This window comes from Pristiophorus japonicus, chromosome 2 (assembly GCF_044704955.1).
Source record: "Pristiophorus japonicus isolate sPriJap1 chromosome 2, sPriJap1.hap1, whole genome shotgun sequence".
NCBI classification, from domain to species: Eukaryota; Metazoa; Chordata; class Chondrichthyes; family Pristiophoridae; genus Pristiophorus; species Pristiophorus japonicus.
The window spans coordinates 18594164-18614832 of NC_091978.1; the positions used below are offsets into that span (position 1 = coordinate 18594164).

The 20669-nt window shown below is 45.9% G+C and overlaps 1 protein-coding gene across 2 annotated transcripts in view; it reads right to left on the reverse strand.

Moving 5' to 3' along the window:
• Positions 1 to 20669, reverse strand: part of adissp (adipose secreted signaling protein) — a 277083-nt gene that overhangs the window by 128603 nt on the left and 127811 nt on the right. For both annotated transcript variants that reach the window (XM_070861118.1, XM_070861127.1), the window contains exon 2: positions 2387 to 2493. In XM_070861118.1, coding sequence (XP_070717219.1) covers positions 2387 to 2493 — 107 coding nt within the window. The remainder of the gene's footprint in view (positions 1 to 2386; positions 2494 to 20669) is intronic.

Sequence of the window (20669 nt, forward strand, 5' to 3'; positions counted from 1 at the left end):
ACTTAGCTGCTGATGTTTGTGTCATCGCCTCTTCTCTCCCGCTCTTCACAACCTTGACCCTTCACCTTTGGTGGAGGGGGGTTGGAGGGGGTTTGGGGGGGGTGGGTGCGAGGGAAGGTCAGCTCGCTTCGCTCTCCCCAGTGGAGAAAGATGGAACTCAAATTTTATGGATACGGTAGCATAGTGGTTATGTGACTGGACTAGTAATCCAGATGCCTGGACTAATGATCCAGTGACCTGAGTTCAAATCCCACCACGGCAGCTGGGGAATTTTAATTCTGTTAATTAAATAAATCTGGAATAAAAAAAAGATAGCTTCGTAATGGTGACCTTGAAAACATCGGATTGTCGTAAAAACCCAGCTGGTTAACTAATGTCCTTTAGGGAAGGAAATCTGCTGTCCTTACCCGGTCTGGGCCTATCTGTGACTCCAGGCCCACAACAACGTGGTTGACTCTGAACTGCCTTCTGAAATGGCAGCTCACCTCCACCTTCTCCAGGACAATTAGGGATGGGCAATAAATGCCAGCCTGGCCAGCGACACCCACATCCCAGGAATGAATATTAAAAAAAAGAGGGGGGGAAAGTTCAAAGAGAATGGAGCAGATTTCAGCTTCAGTCAAACTAATGATCGCAGGACCATAAAATGTTTAATAGGATTTACACGCAGTTGGTCTCACTCAATTGTTCCCCTCCTGACCTGGAAATATATCATCCGTTCCTTCATCGTCACTGGGTCAAAATCCTGGAACTCCCTCCCTAACAGCACTGTGGGAGCACCTTCACCACACGGACTGCAGCGGTTCAAGGTGGCGGCTCACCACCACCTTCTCAAGGGGCAATTAGGGATGGGCAATAAATGCTGGCCTTGTCAGTGACATCCCTATCCCAGGAACAAATTTTTTTTTAAAGTAGCCCTGACTCTTTCCTCCCACTACAAGAGCAGTTCAGACAGGTCCCTTCATCACGTACCATGGTTACGACGTGTTTTTACTGCACTTCATGAATTACGACGGTAATATATTGGGCAGAGAGAGAGAGAGAGAGAGAGAGAGAGGCGCAAATGCTTCAAGCCCTGGGGTTTGGTACCCCCGATGGTCTAGTTGGCCAGAGACGGTGTGTTACTAAACAATACAGGCGAGAAAAGGGCCCCCAGCTTCCATCCCCGGCCTGTCAGGTGGGTTACAGCTGCCCTCAGCCTCCCTTGGCTAGGGGGTTGATGGACATCAGCCTTGTCCTATCTCTGGTGACTCACTGCCTCAGACTCCAGGTGCCAAGGTGCACGTCAGCAGTGGGGGGGGGGGGGGGGGGGTTAAGGTGAGATCAGGCTTGCCTGCGACGCCCGCCATAGTCAAAGAGCCAGCCGCTCCTCGCTGTCTATCTTCTCAACGGAAGGACGGTCAGTTTGGTGAGACAGCAAGAGGGCTGCCGGCGGTCTGTGGAACATTACCCCCTCTGAAGTCACCTCAACTTCCCTTCACCTCCCTCAGCCCGAACCATTGCTGCAAAATGGACGGTTGTGGATGTCGGAGGGAGCAGAGAAAGAAAGAAATCACATTTATACAGCACCTTTCACAATCTCAGGATGTCCCAAAGCGCTTTACAACCAAAGAAATACTCGAAGTGTAGTCACTGATATAATGTAGGAAATGCAGCAGCCAATTGGCACTCAGCAAAGTCACACAAACAGCACTGGGATAAATGACTCGATAATAATTTTAGCTGTTGGTTGAGGGCTAAATAGAGGCCAAGACACCGGGGGAGAACTTCCCGGCTCTTCCAAATAATGCCCAAGAGGGAGAACGAGGCCTCGGTTTAACGTCTCATCTGAAAGACGGCGCCTCCGACAGTGCAGCGCTCCCTCAGCGTTGGGTTAGCCGAGATTCGGTGCTCAAGTCCCTGGAGTGGGGTTTGAACCAGTTTGTGGGAGCTGGCTGCCCGCAAATTGGCAGCCCCGTTTCCCACATCACAAAAGTGACCACACTTCAAAAAGTGTGTAAAGCGCTTTGGGGCGTGCGGTGGTCGTGAAAGGCGCTATATAAATGCAAGTCTTTCTGCTGCTGTCCGTGGGAGCTTGCAGCCTGCAACTTGGCTTGCCATGATGTTGCAACAGTGACTGCACTTCAAAAGTATTTCATTGGCTGCAATGAGCTTTGGGACGTACGGAGGTCATGAAAGGTTCTGCATAAAAGCAAGTCTTTTTCGCCCAGCTATACTTATTTTTTTTTAAACTCCTGGTGGGAAATGTTTTTTTAAAATAAAAGAAATACACTTTCTAAATGAGCCACCAGGATCCAAAGGGTCATTTCCCTGTGTGTGCAATGCCTCCCCTCTCCAGTCCATCTGCACACAACACACACAGAATGAAGCCCTCCTCCTAACTCACCCTTCCAAGCTGAAGCCATCCTGTAGTTCCTGCTGCTGAAAATCCTCTCTTGTGCAATTTCCACTGGAATCAGCTTGTGGCCATCGGGAGATCCGGGAGGAGCCGAGCTGTCAAAAGGGAAAATTCACCTGGGTTAGAGCGCAGCAAACTGCAGGCACCCGCGCAGCGCAGCGAACGAACCAGCGGCTGTCTCAACCTCTCCACAGGTCGCTGTCTGACCAGCGCTGCTGACAGGGGAGGCGGCGGGGAGGAGACAGGCTTCCTCTGGGTCTTAGTGCCCGCAACGGATGCACACAGTGGCTGGCTGAGATATTTTTCTTTTGTAAACCACCCCATCCACCACCACCTGAAAAAAAAATTCCTTCTCTTGCAATTTCTTTTTGAGCTACTGGAGGGAAGTAATTAAAAAAAAACACACACACAGAAAACTCAGCAGGTCAGGCCACATGAGAAATAGCAGCAAAAAAAGGCCACACGGCCCCTCGAGCCTGGTGCGCCGTTCAATCCGATTGTGGCCGATCTGATCACGGACTCAGCTCCATTTCCCCACCCGCTCCCCATACACCCTTTACATCTGTGGAGAGAGAGAATGAAAGAAAGACTTGCATTTATATAGCGCCTTTCACGACCACCGGATATGTCACAGCCAACGTTTGCAGTGTAGTCACTGTTGTGATGTAGGAAAGGCGGCAGCTTTGTGCACAGCAAGCTCCCACAAACAGCAATGTGATAAATGACTACATAATCTGATGTTGATTGAGGGATACACTGATTGATTGGCCAGTACACTGGGGATAACTCCCCTTGCTCGTCTTCAAAATAGTGCCCTGGGATCTTTTACATCCACCCGAGAGGGCAGATGGGTTTAACAAAAGACGGCACCTCCGACAGTGCAGCGCTCCCTAGATTTATGTGCTCAAGCCCCTGGAGTGGGACTGGAACCCACAACCTTCTGACTCAGACGAGAGCGCTACCCACTGAGCCACGGCTGAGAGAGAGAGAGAGAGAGAAAACAGAGTTAACGTTTCAGTTTGATGAGCTTCCGTTAGGAGTGAAGTAATGCTGCTGATGATGACTATCAGAGCTAATGAATTAAGAGCATCACACAGACCTTTGTGTGAGCCATGCTGTGGGACCACTTTGCTAAATAGGCCTGTTTTACACACACGCACATATCTGCACCCTTTGCCCAACAACAACTTGTATTTATATAGCATATTTAATGCAGTGAAACATCCCAATGCGCTTCACAGGAGTATTACGAGATTTTAAAAAATTTGACACTGAGCCACATAAGTAGAAATTAGCGCAGGTGACCAAAAGCTTGGTCAAAGAGATAGGTTTTAAGGAGGGTCTTGAAGGAGGAAAGAGAGGTAGAGAGGTGGAGAGGTTTAGGCAGGGAGTTCCAGAGCTTGGGGCCCAGGCAACAGAAGGCACGGCCACCAAAGATTGAGTGATTACGATCAGGGATGCTCAAGGCAGCAGAATTAGAGGAGCACAGACATCTCGGGGGGGTTGTGGGGCTGGAGGAGATTACAGAGATAGGGAGGGGGCGAGGCCATGGAGGGATTTGAAAATAAGGATGAGAACTTTGAAATCTGGGCATTGCTTAACCGGAAGCCAATGTAGGTCAGTAAGGACAGGGGATGATGGGTGAGCGACTTGGTGTGAGTTAGGATACGGACAGCCGAGTTTTGGATCACCTCCAGTTTACATAGGGGAGAATGTGGGAGGCCAGCCAGAAGTGCAGCACTGTAACCCAGTGTGTGTAAATAGTGCTTATTTTACTAGACTAGTAATCCAGAGGCCTGGACTACTGATCCAGAGACATCCCACCATGGCAGCTGGGGAAGTTAAATTCACTTAAATAAATCTGGAATAAAAAGCTAGTATCAGTAATGGTGATCATGAAACTACCGGATTGTCGTAAAAACCCATCTGGTTCACTAATGTCCTTTAGGGAAGGAAACCTGCCGCCTTTACCCAGTCTGGCCTATATGTGACTCCAGACCCACAGCAATCTGCTCTCTGTTGTATCAAAGGGCAATTAGGGATGGGCAATAAATTGCCAGCGATGACCACATCCCGTGAATGAATAATTTTTAAAAAGTACCTATCCAACAGTGAGCTGCACAGCACTGTCACCTGAACCAAGGGCTCAAATATCACACAAACACCACACGAGAAGCAAGAATCAATTTAAAGGTCGCCTGAGCATGGAGGTAAGGTTACACTGCATCAGTTAGACAATGGTGCATCAAATGTGGCACCAACTGTTCAAATGTTTATCCTCGTCATTCAATTGTGATCAAAGAGATCACTCACTCCTGAGGTATCATTAATCCAGGTTTATAAGCAAATGCCAAATTAAGTCAACAAACTCAATATATGCATTTCAACAACAAAAAAAAAATGGACTTGCATTTATTTAGCGCCTTTCACAACCACCGGACCTCCCAAAAGCCCTTCGCAGCCAATTAAGTACTTTTTTGAAGCGTAGTCACTGTTGCACTGTAAGAAATGCAGCAGCCAATTTGCGCACATCAAGCTCCCACAAACAGCAATGCCAGATAATCTGTTTTAGTGATATTGATTGAGGGATAAATATTGGCCAGGACATCGGGGAGATCTACCCCTGCTCTTCTTCGAAACAGTGCCATGGGATCTTTTACATCCACCTTAGAGGGCAGACGGGGGCCTTGGTTTAGCGTCTCATTTGAAAGACAGCACGTCCGACAGTGCAGCACTCCCTCAGGACTGCACTGGGAGTGTCAGCCGAGATTTATGTGCTCAAGTCTCTGGAGTGGGAGTTGAACCCACAACCTTCTGACTCAAGCGAGGATGTTACTAACTGAACCACAGCTGATACGCCATAATTATCAATAGAGCAATTGATAGAAGGATTAGAGGGGATTTGTGGAGAACTTTTTTCACCCAGAGGGTGGTGAGGATCTGGAACTCACTGCCTGAAAAGGGTAGTAGAGGTAGAAACCCTCACCACATTTAAAAAGTACTTGGATGTGCACTTGAAGTGATGCAACCTACAGGGCTACGGACCAAGAGCTGGAAAGTGGGATTAGGCTGGAGAGCTCTTTTTTGGCCGGCACAGACATGATGGGCCAAAATGGCCTCCTTCTGTGCTGTAAATTTCTATGATTCTATGGTGAAATACAAGGCTGGTCCTTCTTGATTGATCTGAACCATATCTTTCACTCTCTCCTCTCTCCAGAAACACATTTAATTGCCCCTGAATGGCCTCTTCTGGGTAAAAATGCAATACTTGGTCTAGTCTGACAGGATTGGACAGGTTAGATGCAGGAAGAATGTTCCCGATGTTCGGGAAGTCCAGAACCAGAGGTCACAGTCTAAGGATAAGGGGTAAGCCATTTAGGATCGAGATGAGGAAAAACTTCTTCACCCAGAGTTGTGAGCATGTGGAATTCCCTACCACAGAAAGTTGTTGAGGCCAGTCCGTTTGATATATTCAAAAGGGAGTTAGATATGGCTCTTACGGCTAAAGGGATCAAGGGGTATGGAGAGAAAGCAGGAAAGGGGTACTGAAGGAATGATCAGTGATGATCTTATCGAATGGTGGTGCAGGCTCAAAGGGCTGAATGGCCTACTCCTGCAGCTATATTCTATGTTTCTAGTTACAGGAGCAATATCAGGTTAAACTGAGTAAGTGGCGATTATAAGGAGATACAATGCCATTAAATCAACTTAAAATTGACAAACAATTTGTTTTCTAATGATACACACATTAAAAAAAACTCCCCTTTGCTTCATCTGACTTGTGCAACAATCAGTCTGTGGTAATCACCAAGTTTAAGCTCTGATTGGTCACATGTGCCATCTTTTAATTGGCTCCCGCTATGCACAACCCTCCGAGATCTCTGTGCAGCCCTGATTTTAACCGCTCCACCATTGGCGGCTGTGTCTTCAGCTGCTTAGGCCCCAAGCTCTGGAATTCCCTCCCTAATCCTTTAGCAGTAACTAATCAAATGACACAAAAGGCATTAAGGCGGATGGGGAAAAAAACGGGACTATGGTGTTGAGATAGAGGATCAGCCATGATCATATTGAATGGCGTTGCAGGATCGAAGGGACCAATGGCCTTGCAGGCTCAAAAGGGACCAATGGCCTACTGCTGCCCCTATTTTCTATGTTTCAATGATAGGTTCAAGTACCTCCTGTGTCATATATATACATGCTGTTTGTAGCCACCAGATGGTGTCATTGTTGGAGGCCACTGAGCAGCACGCACACTGTGCTGCTCTGGTATAAAAGGCCAGCCATTTAGTGAGTCAGACACTTTGGGCCGTAATAAAGCAGAAGCAAGATTGTACCTTGCTTAGTTAAACAGTACTCAGTTTGAACCTTTATTGCACACATAACATCCTGGTTACCATCACACCCCAGCGACCTGCATTCCACGCCCAGCTAATCCCGAATGCTCCCAACCCAAAAAACAACAACTTGTATTGATATAGTGCCTTTAGCGTAGTAAAACATCCCAAGGCGCTTCACAGGAGCGCTTTCAGACAAAATTAGATGCCGAGCCGCACAAAGATATTGGTTACGAAAAGCTTGGGCAAAGAGGTAGGTTTTAAGGAGCATCTTAAAAGGAGGAGAGAGGGGTAGAGAGGCGCTGGGCGAGACCAGGAGTTTCCGCATGGAGAGTGGAAAAAAAAAACAGGAGTCACTCCTCAGCTCTCCTTGTGCACCACCAGTGCCTGGGGTCAGGGCGGCAATATGTAGAAATAGGTTGCCTGCTCGGTCAGTCACAGATAGTGCTAAGCAGGAGCGTCACGCTCAAAAGCACCAGTGTGTTTTTGTGCTTCTCTGGGAATTGTCTTTACGTGTAGCAAGCTTAATGAGTGGGCTCTTCAGGCGCTGCCGAGATGCAGTAGTGTATTGCCTATGTTACTGGACTAGTAATCCAGAGAAAGCAAGTTCAGAACACAATAGTAATAACTTTTATTTATTTGGCACCTTTAACGTAGCAAAACATCCTAAGGTGCTTCGCAACAGTGTTACAAGACAAAACTGATACATTTGACACCGAGCCAGAAAAGAAAACAATTAAGGCAGGTGAAACATAGAAACATAGAAAATAGGTGCAGGAGTAGGGCATTCGGCCCTTCAAGCCTGCACCACCATTCAATATCATGGCTAATCATGTAACTTCAGTACCCCATTCCTGCTTTCTCTCCATACCCCTTGATCCTTTCAGCCATAAGGGCCACATCTAACTCCCTTTTAAATATATCTAACAAACTGGCCTCAACAACTTTCTGTGGTAGAGAATTCCACAGGTTCACCACTCTCTGAGTGAAGACGTTTCTCCTCATCTCGGTCCTAAATGGCTTACCCCTCATCCTTAGACTGTGACCCCTAGTTCTGGACTTCCCCAACATCGGGAACATTCTTCCGGCATCTAACCTGCCCAATCCCGTCAGAATTATGTTTCTATGAGATCCCCTCTCATTCTTCTAAATTCCAGTGAATATAAGCTTAGTTGATCCAGTCAGTTCGTCATATCCCGGGAATCAGTCTGGTGAACCTTCGCTGCACTCCCTCAATAGTAAGAATGTCCTTCCTCAAATTAGGAGACCAAAACTGAACACAATATTCCAGATGTGGCCTCACCAAGGCCCTGTACAACTGCAATAAGACCTCCCTGCTCCAATACTCAAATCCTCTCGCTATGAAGGACAACATGCCATTTACCTTGTCTCCCGACCCTCTGCTCATCCTGATGCCCCTCCCGCCCAGACCCTCCTGCTCGCGCAAGAGGCAGGATTGGAGGCCGAGGTACATTGCTGGGGCAAAATAGAGGGGAGCTTTACTCTGCAACTCTCTGATGGCACAACTGATCTCGGAACCATCAATTTCTAACGGTGACGCAAAGCTTGTTTAAAGAGGTAGGTTTTAAAGAGCGTCTTAAAGGAGGAAAGAGAGGTAGAGAGGCGGAGAGGTTTAGGGAGTGAGTTCCAGAGCTTGGTGCCTCGGCAGCTGAAAGCACGGCCACCAATGGTGCTGATGGTTGAGCAGTTGTAATGAAGGATGTTCAAGAGGCCAGAATTTGAGGAGTGCAGACATCTTGTGGGGTTGTGAGGCTAAAAAAAGATGAGAGGGGTCGGGACATAGATCAAGAACATAAGATCGTAAGAAATAGGTGCAGGAGTAGGGCCATTTGGATCATGGCTGATCTGAGCTTGGGATCAGCTCCATTTCCCTGCCCGCTCCGGATAACCCTAGACTCCCTTATCGCTCAAAAATCTATCTATCTCCACTTTAAATATATTCAATGACCCAGCCTCCACACAGTCTCACCTTAGCAGTTTGAGTTGTGTTTTTTTTTTAATAAAAGGAAAGCTGGTCGCAGTAACTTTGACCGTGAAGCTGTCTAATTGATGTAAAAACCCAACAGCGTTCACAGATGTCCTTTAGGGAACCGATCCAACTCGTCCTTACCCGGTCCGCCCTATATGTGACTCCAATCCCACACCGATGCGGTTGACTCGTAACTGCCCTATGAAATAGCCTAACGAGCCATTCCGTTGTATCAAGTGGTTCAACCACAACCTTCTCAGGATCTCTAGGAGTGGGCAATAAATGCTGGCCTCGCCAGCGACTCCCATATCCCGAGAATGATTTTTTCCAAAAAAGAGTCGCAGTTAGAAACTGATGGTACAAATGATCTCGGAACCATCAGAGAGTTGCAGAGTAAAGCTCCCCTCTACTTTGCCCCAATAATGTACCTCGGCCTCTAATTCTGGAGGGGCGCCTCTTGCGTGAGCAAGAGGGTCGGGTCTGGGCTGGAGGGGCATTGGGATGAGCAGAGGGTCGGGAGACATTTGGGCCAAGCAGGAGGGTCTGGGGGACACCGAGACGAGCAAGGTGGTATGCAGCTACTTGGGCTGAATGGGGAGAGGGAGGGTGGCGGAGTCTGCAGGGTGAACAGTGTGTGCGATGGCTCGGGAACTAGAGCAGCAACAACAATTATATTTATATAGCGCCTTTAGCGTAGTGAAATGTCCCAAGGTGCTTCACAGGAGCCACAGAAGGATACATTAGGGCAGGTAAGCTTGGTCAATGTTATATGTCAATCTGTAAATACCTTGTTTAACCACCAGAGGGCTCATCCCCTGGTGTCCCAAGGGATCCCACAATCCCTTGGGAGCACCTGTACTTAAGGAGGCCTCACAGACTGCTGAGGCACTCTGGAGACCTGCAATAAAAGACTACGGTCACACTTTACTTTGATCTCACAGTATCTGGTCAGACTCTTTATTCATACACTACAAAAGAGGCTCATTAAACCCACATCTGTATTTTTGTCATCTCTAGTCTTGACTATTCTAATGTGCGCATGGCCTCCCATCTTCCACTCTCCATAAACTTGAACTCATCCAAAACTCAAACTTGGTAACCAGAGGGCACAGATTTAAGATCATCGACAAAAGAACCAGGGAGTGAGATGAGAATTGTTTTTGTTTAAACACAGCGAGTTGTTGTGATCGGGAACACGCTGCCTGAAAGGGCGGTGGAAGCAGATTCAATGGAACTTTCAAAAGGGAATTAGATAAATACTTGAACTGGAGAAAATTTGCAGGTCTCTATGGGGAAAGATCAGGGGGAGTGGAACTAAATGGATGGGCTCAATGGCCTCCTTCTGTGCTTTATGATTTTAGAAGTTGCGCCATACATAGGATATATGGCACAGAAACAGTCCATTTGGCCCAACTGGTCCCTGTTGGTGTTTCTGCGCCACTCAAGCCTCCTCCCTTCCTCATCTATCAGCATAACCCTCTATTCCCTTCTCCCTCATATGCTTGTCTAGCCTCCCCTTAAATGAATCTATACGACTCACTTCAACCACTTCCTGTGCTAACGAGTTCCACATTCTCACCACTCTCTGGGTAAAATAAGTTCCTTCTGAATTCCCCATTAGATTTCTTGGTGACTATCTTATATTGATGGCCTCTAGTTTTGCTCTTCCCCAGAAGTGGAAACACTCTCTCTGTAACCACTCTAGCAAATCAATGCATAATTATAAAGACCTCTATTAGGTCACCCCTTAGCCTTCGCTTTTTAAGAGCAAAGAGACCCAGCCTGTTCACCTTTTCCTGATGAGGTATAACTTCACATTTCTGGTTTCATTATTGTAAATCTTTTTTCACCCTCTCCAGTGCCTCTATATTATAATATGGCAACCAGAACTGCACGCAGACCAAGTGTGGTCTAACCACAATTCGATACAAGTTTAGCATAACTTCTCTACTTTTTAATTCTATCCCTCTAGAAATAAACCCGAGTGCTTGGTTTGCTTTTGTTATGGCCTTTTAATGATGTGCACTTGTACGCTCACATCCCTTTGCTCTTCTACCTCATTTAGATTCTTATTTTACACGTAATATATGACCTCCTTAGTGTTAAATCCAAGGAAGAGGCATATAAATTGGCCAGAAAAAGCAGCAAACCTGAGGACTGGGAGAAATTTAGAGTTCAGCAGAGGAGGACAAAGGGTTTAATTAGGAGGGGGAAAATAGAATATGAGAGGAAGCTTGCAGGGAACATAAAAACTGACTGCAAAAGCTTCTATAGAAGTGTGAAGAGAAAAAGATTAGTGAAGACTAATATGGGTCCCTTGCTGTCAAAATCAGGTCAATTTATAATGGGGAACAAGGAAATGGCAGATCATTGAACAAATACTCTGGTTCTGTCTTCACTAAGACAGACACAAATAACCTCCCGAAAATACTAGGGGACCGAGGGTCTAGCGATAAGGAGGAACTGAGGGAACTGAGGGAAATCCTTATTAGTCAGGAAATGGTGTTAGGGAAATTGATGGGATTGAAGGCCGATAAATCCCCAGGGCCTGATAGTCTGCATCCCAGAGTACTTAAGGAAGTGGCCCTAGAAATAGTAGATGCATTGGTGATCATTTTCCAACATTCAATGGACTCTAGATCAGTTCCTATGGATTGGAGGGTAGTTAATGTAACCCCACTTTTTAAAAAAGGAGAGAGCAAGAAAACAGGGAATTATAGACCGGTTAGCCTGACAGCAATAGTGGGGAAAATGCTGGAATTAATTATTAAAGATGTAATAGCAGCGCATTTGGAAAGCAGTGACAGGATCGGTCCCTGGATTTATGAAAGGGAAATCATGCTTGACAAATTTTTTAGAATTTTTTGAGGATGTAACTGGTAGAGTGGATAAGGGAGAACCAATGGATATGGTGTATTTGGACTTTCAACAGGCTTTTGACAAGGTCCCACACAAGAGATTAGTGTGCAAAATTGAGGCACATGGTATTGGGGGTAATGTACTGATGTGGATAGAGAACAAGTTGGCAGACAGGAAGCAAAGAGTGGGAATAAATGGGTCCTTTTCAGAATGGCAGGCAGTGACTAGTGGGGTACCGCAAGGTTTCGTGCTGGGACCCCAGCTATTTACAATATATATTAATGATTTAGACAAAGGAATTGAATGTAATATGATACTAAACTGGGTGGCAGTGTGAGCTGTGAGGAGGATGCCTAGAGGCTGCAGGGTGACTTGGACAGATTAGGTGAATGGACAAATGCATAGCAGATGTAGTATAATGTGGATAAGTGTGAGGTTATCCACTTTGGTGGCAAAAAACAGTAAAGCAGATTATCTGAATGGTGACAGATTAGTAAAAGGGGAGGTGCTACGAGACTTGGGTGTCATGGTACATCAGTCGCTGAACATAGGCAAGCAGGTACAGCAGGCAGTTAAGAAAGCAAATGGCATGTTGGCCTTCATAGAGAGAGGATTTGAGTATAGGAGCAGGGAGGTTTGGCTGCAGTTGTCAGGATCTTGGTGAGACCACACCTTGAATATTGTGTTCAGTTTTGGTCTCCTAATCTGAGGAAGGACATTCTTGCTATTGAGGAAGTGCAGCGAAGGTTCACCAGACTGATTCCCGGGATATGAAGAACTGACTGGATCGACTAGGCTTATATTCACTGGAATTTAGATGAATGAGAGGGGATCTCAAAGATGCATATACAATTCTGACGGGATTGGACAGGTTAGAAACAGGCCATTCAGCCCTTCTAGCCTGCACCGCCATTCAATGAGTTCATGGCTGAACATGAAACTTCAGTACCCCCTTTCTGCTTTCTCGCCATAACCCTTGATCCCCCGAGTAGTAAGGACTTCATCTAACTCCTTTTTGAATATATTTAGTGAATTGGCCTCAACTACTTTCTGTGGTAGAGAATTCCACATGTTCACCACTCTCTGGGTGAAGAAGTTTCTCCTTATCTCGGTCCTAAATGGCTTACCCCTTATCCTCAGACTGTGACCCCTGGTTCTGGACTTGCCCAACATTGGGAACATTCTTCCTGCATCTAACCTGTCTAAACCCGTCAGAATTTTAAACGTTTCCATGAGGTCCCCTCTCATTCTTCTGAACTCCAGTGAATACAAGCCCAGTTGATCCAGTCTTTCTTGATAGGTCAGTCCCGCCATCCCGGGAATCAGTCTGGTGAATCTTCGCTGCACTTCCTCAATAGCAAGAATGTCCTTCCTCAAGTTAGGAGACCAAAACTGTACACAATACTCCAGGTGTGGCCTCACCAAGGCCCTGTACAACTGTAGCAACACCTCCCTGCCCCTGTACTCAAATCCCCTCGCTATGAAGGCCAACATGCCATTTGCTTTCTTAACCGCCTGCTGTACCTGCATGCTAACCTTCAATGACTGATGTACCATGACACCCAGGTCTCGTTGCACCTTCCCTTTTCCTAATCTGTCACCATTCAGATAATAGTCTGTCTCTCTGTTTTTACCACCAAAGTGGATAACCTCACATTTATCCACATTATACTTCATCTGCCATGCATTTGCCCACTCACCTAACCTATCCAAGTCACTCTGCAGCCTAATAGCATCCTCCTCGCAGCTCACACTGCCACCCAACTTAGTGTCATCCGCAAATTTGGAGATACTGCATTTAATCCCCTCGTCTAAATCATTAATGTACAATGTAAACAGCTGGGGCCCCAGCACAGAACCTTGCGGCACCCCACTAGTCACTGCCTGCCATTCTGAAAAGTACCCGTTTACTCCTACTCTTTGCTTCCTGTCTGACAACCAGTTCTCAATCCACGTCAGCACACTACCCCCAATCCCATGTGCTTTAACTTTGCACATTAATCTCTTGTGTGGGACCTTGTCGAAAGCCTTCTGAAAGTCCAAATATACCACATCAACTGGTTCTCCCTTGTCCACTTTACTGGAAACATCCTCAAAAAATTCCAGAAGATTTGTCAAGCATGATTTCCCTTTCACAAATCCATGCTGACTTGGACCTATCATGTCACCATTTTCCAGATGCACTGCTATGACATCCTTAATAATGGATTCCATCATTTTACCCACTACTGAGGTCAGGCTGACCGGTCTATAATTCCCTGTTTTCTCTCTCCCTCCTTTTTTTAAAAAGTGGGGTTACATTGGCTACCCTCCACTCCATAGGAACTGATCCAGAGTCAATGGAATGTTGGAAAATGACTGTCAATGCATCCGCTATTTCCAAGGCCACCTCCTTAAGTACTCTGGGATGCAGTCCATCAGGCCCTGGGGATTTATCGGCCTTCAATCCCATCAATTTCCCCAACACAATTTCCCCAACACAATTTCCCGACTAATAAAGATTTCCGTCAGTTCCCCCTCCTTACTAGACCCTCTGACCCCTTTTATATCCGGAAGGTTGTTTGTATCCTCCTTAGTGAATACCGAACCAAAGTACTTGTTCAATTGGTCTGCCATTTCTTTGTTCCCCGTTATGACTTCCCCTGATTCTGACTGCAGGGGACCTACGTTTGTCTTTACTAACCTTTTTCTCTTTACATACCTATAGAAACTTTTGCAATCCGCCTTAATGTTCCCTGCAAGCTTCTTCTCGTACTCCATTTTCCCTGCCCTAATCAAACCCTTTGTCCTCCTCTGCTGAGTTCTAAATTTCTCCCAGTCCCCAGGTTCACTGCTATTTCTGGCCAATTTGTATGCCACTTCCTTGGCTTTAATACTATCCCTGATTTCCCTAGATAGCCATGGTTGAGCCACCTTCCCTTTTTTATTTTTACGCCAGACAGGAATGTACAATTGTTGTAATTCATCCATGCGGTCTCTAAATGTCTGCCATTGCCCATCCACAGTCAACCCCCTAAGTATCATTCGTCAATCTATCCTAGCCAATTCATGCCTCATACCTTCAAAGTTACCCTTCTTTAAGTTCTGGACCATGGTCTCTGAATTTACTGTTTCATTCTCCATCCTAATGCAGAATTTCACCATATTATGGTCACTTTTCCCCAAGGGGCCTCGCACAATGAGATTGCTAATTAATCCTCTCTTATTACACAACACCCAGTCTAAGATGGCCTCCCCCCAAGTTGGTTCCTCGACATATTGGTCTAGAAAATCATCCCTTATGCACTCCAGGAAATCCTCCTCCACCGTATTGCTTCCAGTTTGGCTAGCCCAATCTATGTGCATATTAAAGTCACCCATTATAACTGCTACACCTTTATTGCATGCACCCCTAATTTCCTGTTTGATGCCCTCCCCAACATCCCTACTACTGTTTGGAGGTCTGTACACAACTCCTACTAACGTTTTTTGCCCTTTGGTGTTCTGCAGCTCTACCCATATAGATTCCACATCATCCAAGCTAATGTCTTTCCTAACTATTGCATTAATCTCCTCTTTAACCAGCAATGCTACCCCACCTCCTTTTCCTTTTATTCTATCCTTCCTGAATGTTGAATACCCCTGAATGTTGAGTTCCCAGCCCTGATCATCCTGGAGCCACATCATATTTGTTAACATCTATTTGCACAGTTAATTTATCCACCTTATTGCGGATACTCCTTGCATTAAGACACAAAGCCTTCAGGCTTGTTTTTTTAACACCCTTTGTCCTTTTAGAATTTTGCTGTACAGTGGCCCTTTTTGTTCTTTGCCTTGGGTTTCTCTGCCCTCCGCTTTTCCAGGCACAGGAAGAATGTTCCCGATGTTGGGGGAAGTCCAGAACCAGGGGTCACAGTCTAAGGATAAGGGGTAAGCCATTTAGAAGCGAGATGGGGAGAACCTTTTTCACTTAGAGAATTGTGAACCTGTGGAATTCTCTACCACAGAAAGTTGTTGAGGCCAGTTCGTTAGATGTATTCAAAAGGGAGTTAGATGTGGCCTTTACGGCTAAAGATATCAAGAGGTATGGAGAGAAAGCAGGAATGGGGTACTGAAGTGCATGATCAGCCATGATCATACTGAATGGTGGTGCAGGCTCGAAGGGCTGAATGGCCTACTCCTGCACCTATTTTCTATGTTTCTATATTTCCTACAGACCAGGAAACATAAGATTCAATCCTTGGTCTCTACCAGGGTGCTACAATTGGTTTTAATGCCCCAGAATAAAGGAGGGGGAAACAGGAACCATTTCCCCAGCTCCTATTCATTACCCTAGTGATCCCTGCATAGACCTCGTCAAGGACAGGATCTAAGAACATAAGAAATAGGAGCAGGAGTAGGCCATATGGCCCCTCGAGCCTGCTCCGCCAATTAAGGTCATGGCTGATCCGATCATGGACTCAGCTCCACTTCCCTGCCCGCTCCCCATAACCCCTTATCGGTTAAGAAACTGTCTATCTCTGGCTTACATTTAGTCAATGTCCCAGCTTCCACAGCTCTCTAAGGCAGCGAATTCCACAGATTTACAACCCTCAGAGAGAAGAAATTTCTCCTCATCTCAGTTTTCTAAGACTATGCCCTCCAGTTCTAGTCTTCCCTACCAATGGAAACATCCTCTCTGCATTCACCTGGTCAAGCCCCCTCATAATCTTATACGTTTGACATGATTACCTCTCATTCTTTCTGAATTCCAATGAGTAGAGGCCCAACCTACTCAACCTTTCCTCATAAGTCAACCCCCCTCATCTCCAGAAATCAACCTAGTGAACCTTCACAAATAATGTTTCACTATTTATTTTGTCAAATTCCTATAATTATTTTATACTTCTATTACATTCCCCCCTTAATCTGTTTCACTCCCGTGAATAAGTCCATTTAAAAAAAAATCTCAAGCCATCTCGCCCCACATATATTACCAAGAATCTATGGTTTTATCATTTGGGGTAGATAGGTCTGTTCTTGTTATCAATGTTTTTTTTTCTGGAATCTGAACATTTCTGGATATCAAAACACCAATGTATTCAGTTTTTAGTAAATTCTGTTCATTTTAGTAGCTGCAAATCTCCCACCATGTCAAGTTGTGAAATTCAATACAATAAACCTATTCATTTGTGGATGTCCCCAGAACAGGGGGGTCGACAAGGTGGATGTTTCCACTCATAGGGGAAACTAAAACTAGGGGACATTGAATAAGGGGCCGTTAATTTAAAACTGAGATGAAGAGAAATTTATTCCCTCAGAAGGTTGTAAATCTGTGGAATTCTGGGATGTGGAGCTGAGTCCATGATCCGATCAGCCATGATCTTATTCAATGGCAGAACAGGCTCGAGGGGCCAAATGGCCTACTCCTGCTCCTATTTCTTATGTTCTTATGTTCTCTAAACTGCCTCCAAAGCAAGTATATCCTTTCTTAAATATGGAAACCAAAACTGCACGCAGTATTCCAGGTGTGGCCTCATCGATACCCTGTATAACTGTAGCAAGACTTCCCTGCTTTTATACTCTATCCCCTTTGCAATAAAGGCCAACATTCCACTGGCCTTCCTGATTACTTGCTGTACCTGCATACTAACCTTTTGTGTCTCATGCACCAGTGTGGAGCCTCACTGAACAAACTACTGACTCTCAAGTGTCCAGGGCCTTGCCTGAAGGAAGTCTACTTGGAACAAGTACCTGGCAGACGACCAGCACCAAGAGTCACTGCCTTCAGACAGCTGCAGAGAAACTCGGGAGGGAATGGGAATGAGAAAGGAAGAGAGGAAGGGGAAAACAAACCAGAGGGAAGAGAGAGCCAGAGAAAGTCAGAGACACTGGGATAGGAACATAGAAAAAAAAACCACGGAGGAAATGGAGAGGTGTGGAGCGCAGAAGAGAAAATGAGACGGAAAATATGCAGAGAAAAATCAGAGGGAATGGGAGAGGAACCGAGAAAATTGGAGGAACGGGAGCAGGGCAGGAATGAAAAATCAGACGCAAGGTTAGGAGTGGTCCAGAGAAACTCTGAGGGAAGGTGTGTGTGAGCGTACGTGCGTGGAGAGAGTGGGAAGAACATAAGAACAAAAGAAATAGGAGCAGGAGTAGGCTATACGGCCCCTTGAACCTGCTCCACCATTCAAAACTGAATCAGAGGCAAAAGAGGTTCAACACATCATCATTGGATTCCAATTGTTACATTTTTAATGTTGTAAATTCATAAATATTTGAGACAGCCATTTCAGAATCAAGGCATAATCAACCGACTCTGTACATTTTAAATTGTGTTAAAAATTAAAATCAAATCCTTTTAGTTTCTCAAGTACTGTCCAAACAACCCATCTATCATTAAATCGTACACATTTGGAGGCTCCAATTAAATATTTACTCAAAATATAAGAGATTCCAAGAATGTTTATGGCAACAGTACTGCTCCTTGAAAACCTCAACTATTTACAATCTACATTAATGACTTGGATGAAGGGACCGAGTGTAATGTAGCCAAGTTTGCTGATGGATGGGAAAGCAAATTGTGAGGAGGCCGTAAAGAATCTGCAAAGGGATATAGACAGGCTAAGTGAGTGGGCAAAAGTTCGGCAGATGGAGTATAATGTGGGAAAATGTGAGGTTATCCACTTTGGTAGGAAAAATAAAAAAAGGAAATTTTTATCTAAATGGGGAGAGATTACAAAATGCTGTGGTCCAGAGGGATCTGGGAGTCTTTGTGCATGAAACACAAAAAGTTAAGACGCAGGTACAGCAAGTAATTAGGAAGGCAAATGGAATGTTGGCCTTTATTGCAAGGGGGATAGAGTATAAAAGTAGAGAAGTCCTGCTACAACTGTACAGGGTATTGGTGAGGCCACACCTGGAGTACTGCGTACAGTTTTGGTCTCCGTATTTATAGAAGGATATACAGGTTGAAACTCCCTTATCCGGAACCACCCCTCGCCACTGGGTGACGCATGCGCAGAACTCCGACCTGAACAAATTAAGTCCTTCCTCACTGCCGACTCCTGCAATCGCTGGCCTGATCCCGCGATCCACCACTGCTCCCCACTGCCACCATGATCTCTCTGCCGCACTCTCAGCCCCAAGCCAGCCAGCCCCGATATCCCCTTGCTCAGTACCTATACCTATACCATCCAATTTAACGTGACCACCCCTCGTCCGGAAAAATCCCTTATCAAGAACAGGCCAGGTCTTGCGGGTTCCGGATAAGGGAGGTACAACCTATACTGGAGGCAGTTCAGAGAAGGTTCACAAGGTTGATTCCGGATATGAGGGGGTTGTCTTATGAAGAAAGGTTGAGCCTATATTCATTGGAGTTTAGGACTCAGAAGTGATTTTATTGAAACATAAGATTCTGAGGGGGCTTGACAAGGTAGATGCAGAGAGGATGTTTCCCCTCGTGGGAGAATCTAGAACTAGGGGGCATAGTTTCAGAATAAGGGGTCGCCTATTTAAAACGGAGGCGAGAAGGAATTTCTTCTCTCAGAGGGTTGTGAATCTTTGGAATTCTCTGCCCCAGAGAGCTGTGGAGGCTGGGTCATTGAATATATTTAAGGCAGAGATAGACAGATCTTTGAACGATAAGAGAGTAAAGGGTTATGGGGAACGGGCAGGGAAACATAGAAACATAGAAAATAGGTGCAGGAGTAGGCCATTCGGCCCTTCGAGCCTGCACCACCATTCGATAAGATCATGGCTGATCATTCCCTCAGTACCCCTTTCCTGCTTTCTCTCCATACCCCTTGATCCCTTTAGCTGTCAGGGTCATGTCCAACTCCCTCTTGAATATATCTATTGAACTGGCATCAACAACACCCTGCATCTTTTATCAGCTCAGGTCATCTTACAGCCAATGAAGTGTGTTCTTTGTTGTAATGTAGGAAACACGGCAGCCAATTTGTGCACAGCAAGCTCCCACAAACATCAATGCGACAATGACCAGACAATCTGCCCTAGTGCCGTTAATCGAGGGACAAATACTGGCCAGGACTCCCCCTGCTCTTCTCCAAAACAGTGCCATGGAATCATCCACCTCAATGTGAGATAGTAGAACATCTCGTCCAAAAGATGGCACCGACATAAGAACATAAGAATTAGGAAGTGGAGTTGAGGCCATGATCAGATCAGCCATGATCTTATTGAATGGCAGAGCAGGCTCGAGGGGCCAAGTAGCCTACTCCTGCTCCTATTTCTTATGTTCCTATGTTCTAAAATACATTTTCCCTCTGCACCGTACTCCTGTGTTGGGGGAACACAGAATAAAAACTCTTATTGGGAATTTGGGGTTTTCTGAATAATTTGATCAGAAACCATCAAATTAATCTCCCCGAGGGTTTAGTGTTTGTGGCACCTCTCGTAATCTGCATACAAAGGGAGAAGAGGAAATCTCGCCAAACATAATGAGATGCTCCGAGATGGAGTACCACACAAACTTTAACCCCCCACCCCCACCATCAGCACTGCAGCAACTCGCCAAGGCATCAACAGCACCTTCCAAACCCGTGACCTCTACCACCTAGAAGGACAAGGACAGCAGGCGCAAGGGAACACCGTCACCTCCTGGTCAAACACCATCCTGACTTGGGATATATCGCCGTTCCTTCATCGTCGCTGGGTCAAAATCCTGGAACTCCCTCCCTAACAGCACTGTGGGAGCACCTTCACCACACGGACTGCAGCGGTTCAAGGCGGCTCAGTACCACCTTCTCAAGTGCAATTAGGGATGGGCAATAAATGCCGGCCTTGTCGGCGACGCCCACATCCTGAAAAATGAATTCAATTTTTTTTTTTAAGTATTCAAGCAACCGTTTTAAACCCAACTGCACACAGGAAATGGGGTGCACCACAAGTTGGGCGTGGGAGGAAACATAAAATACGAGAAGGAGAAGGAAGGATTTTCTGCAGTGCTTTATTTCTCACCAGTTCCCCCACTTCAACCACCTCCGTCAATCGACCAGTTTCCCCTCCCCTCCCCTCCCCACCACATCAACTACTCCCAGGGGCACAGCTCAACAGGCAGATTCCAGCAATTCACCCATGCGAGCCTGGACAACCAACACTGACA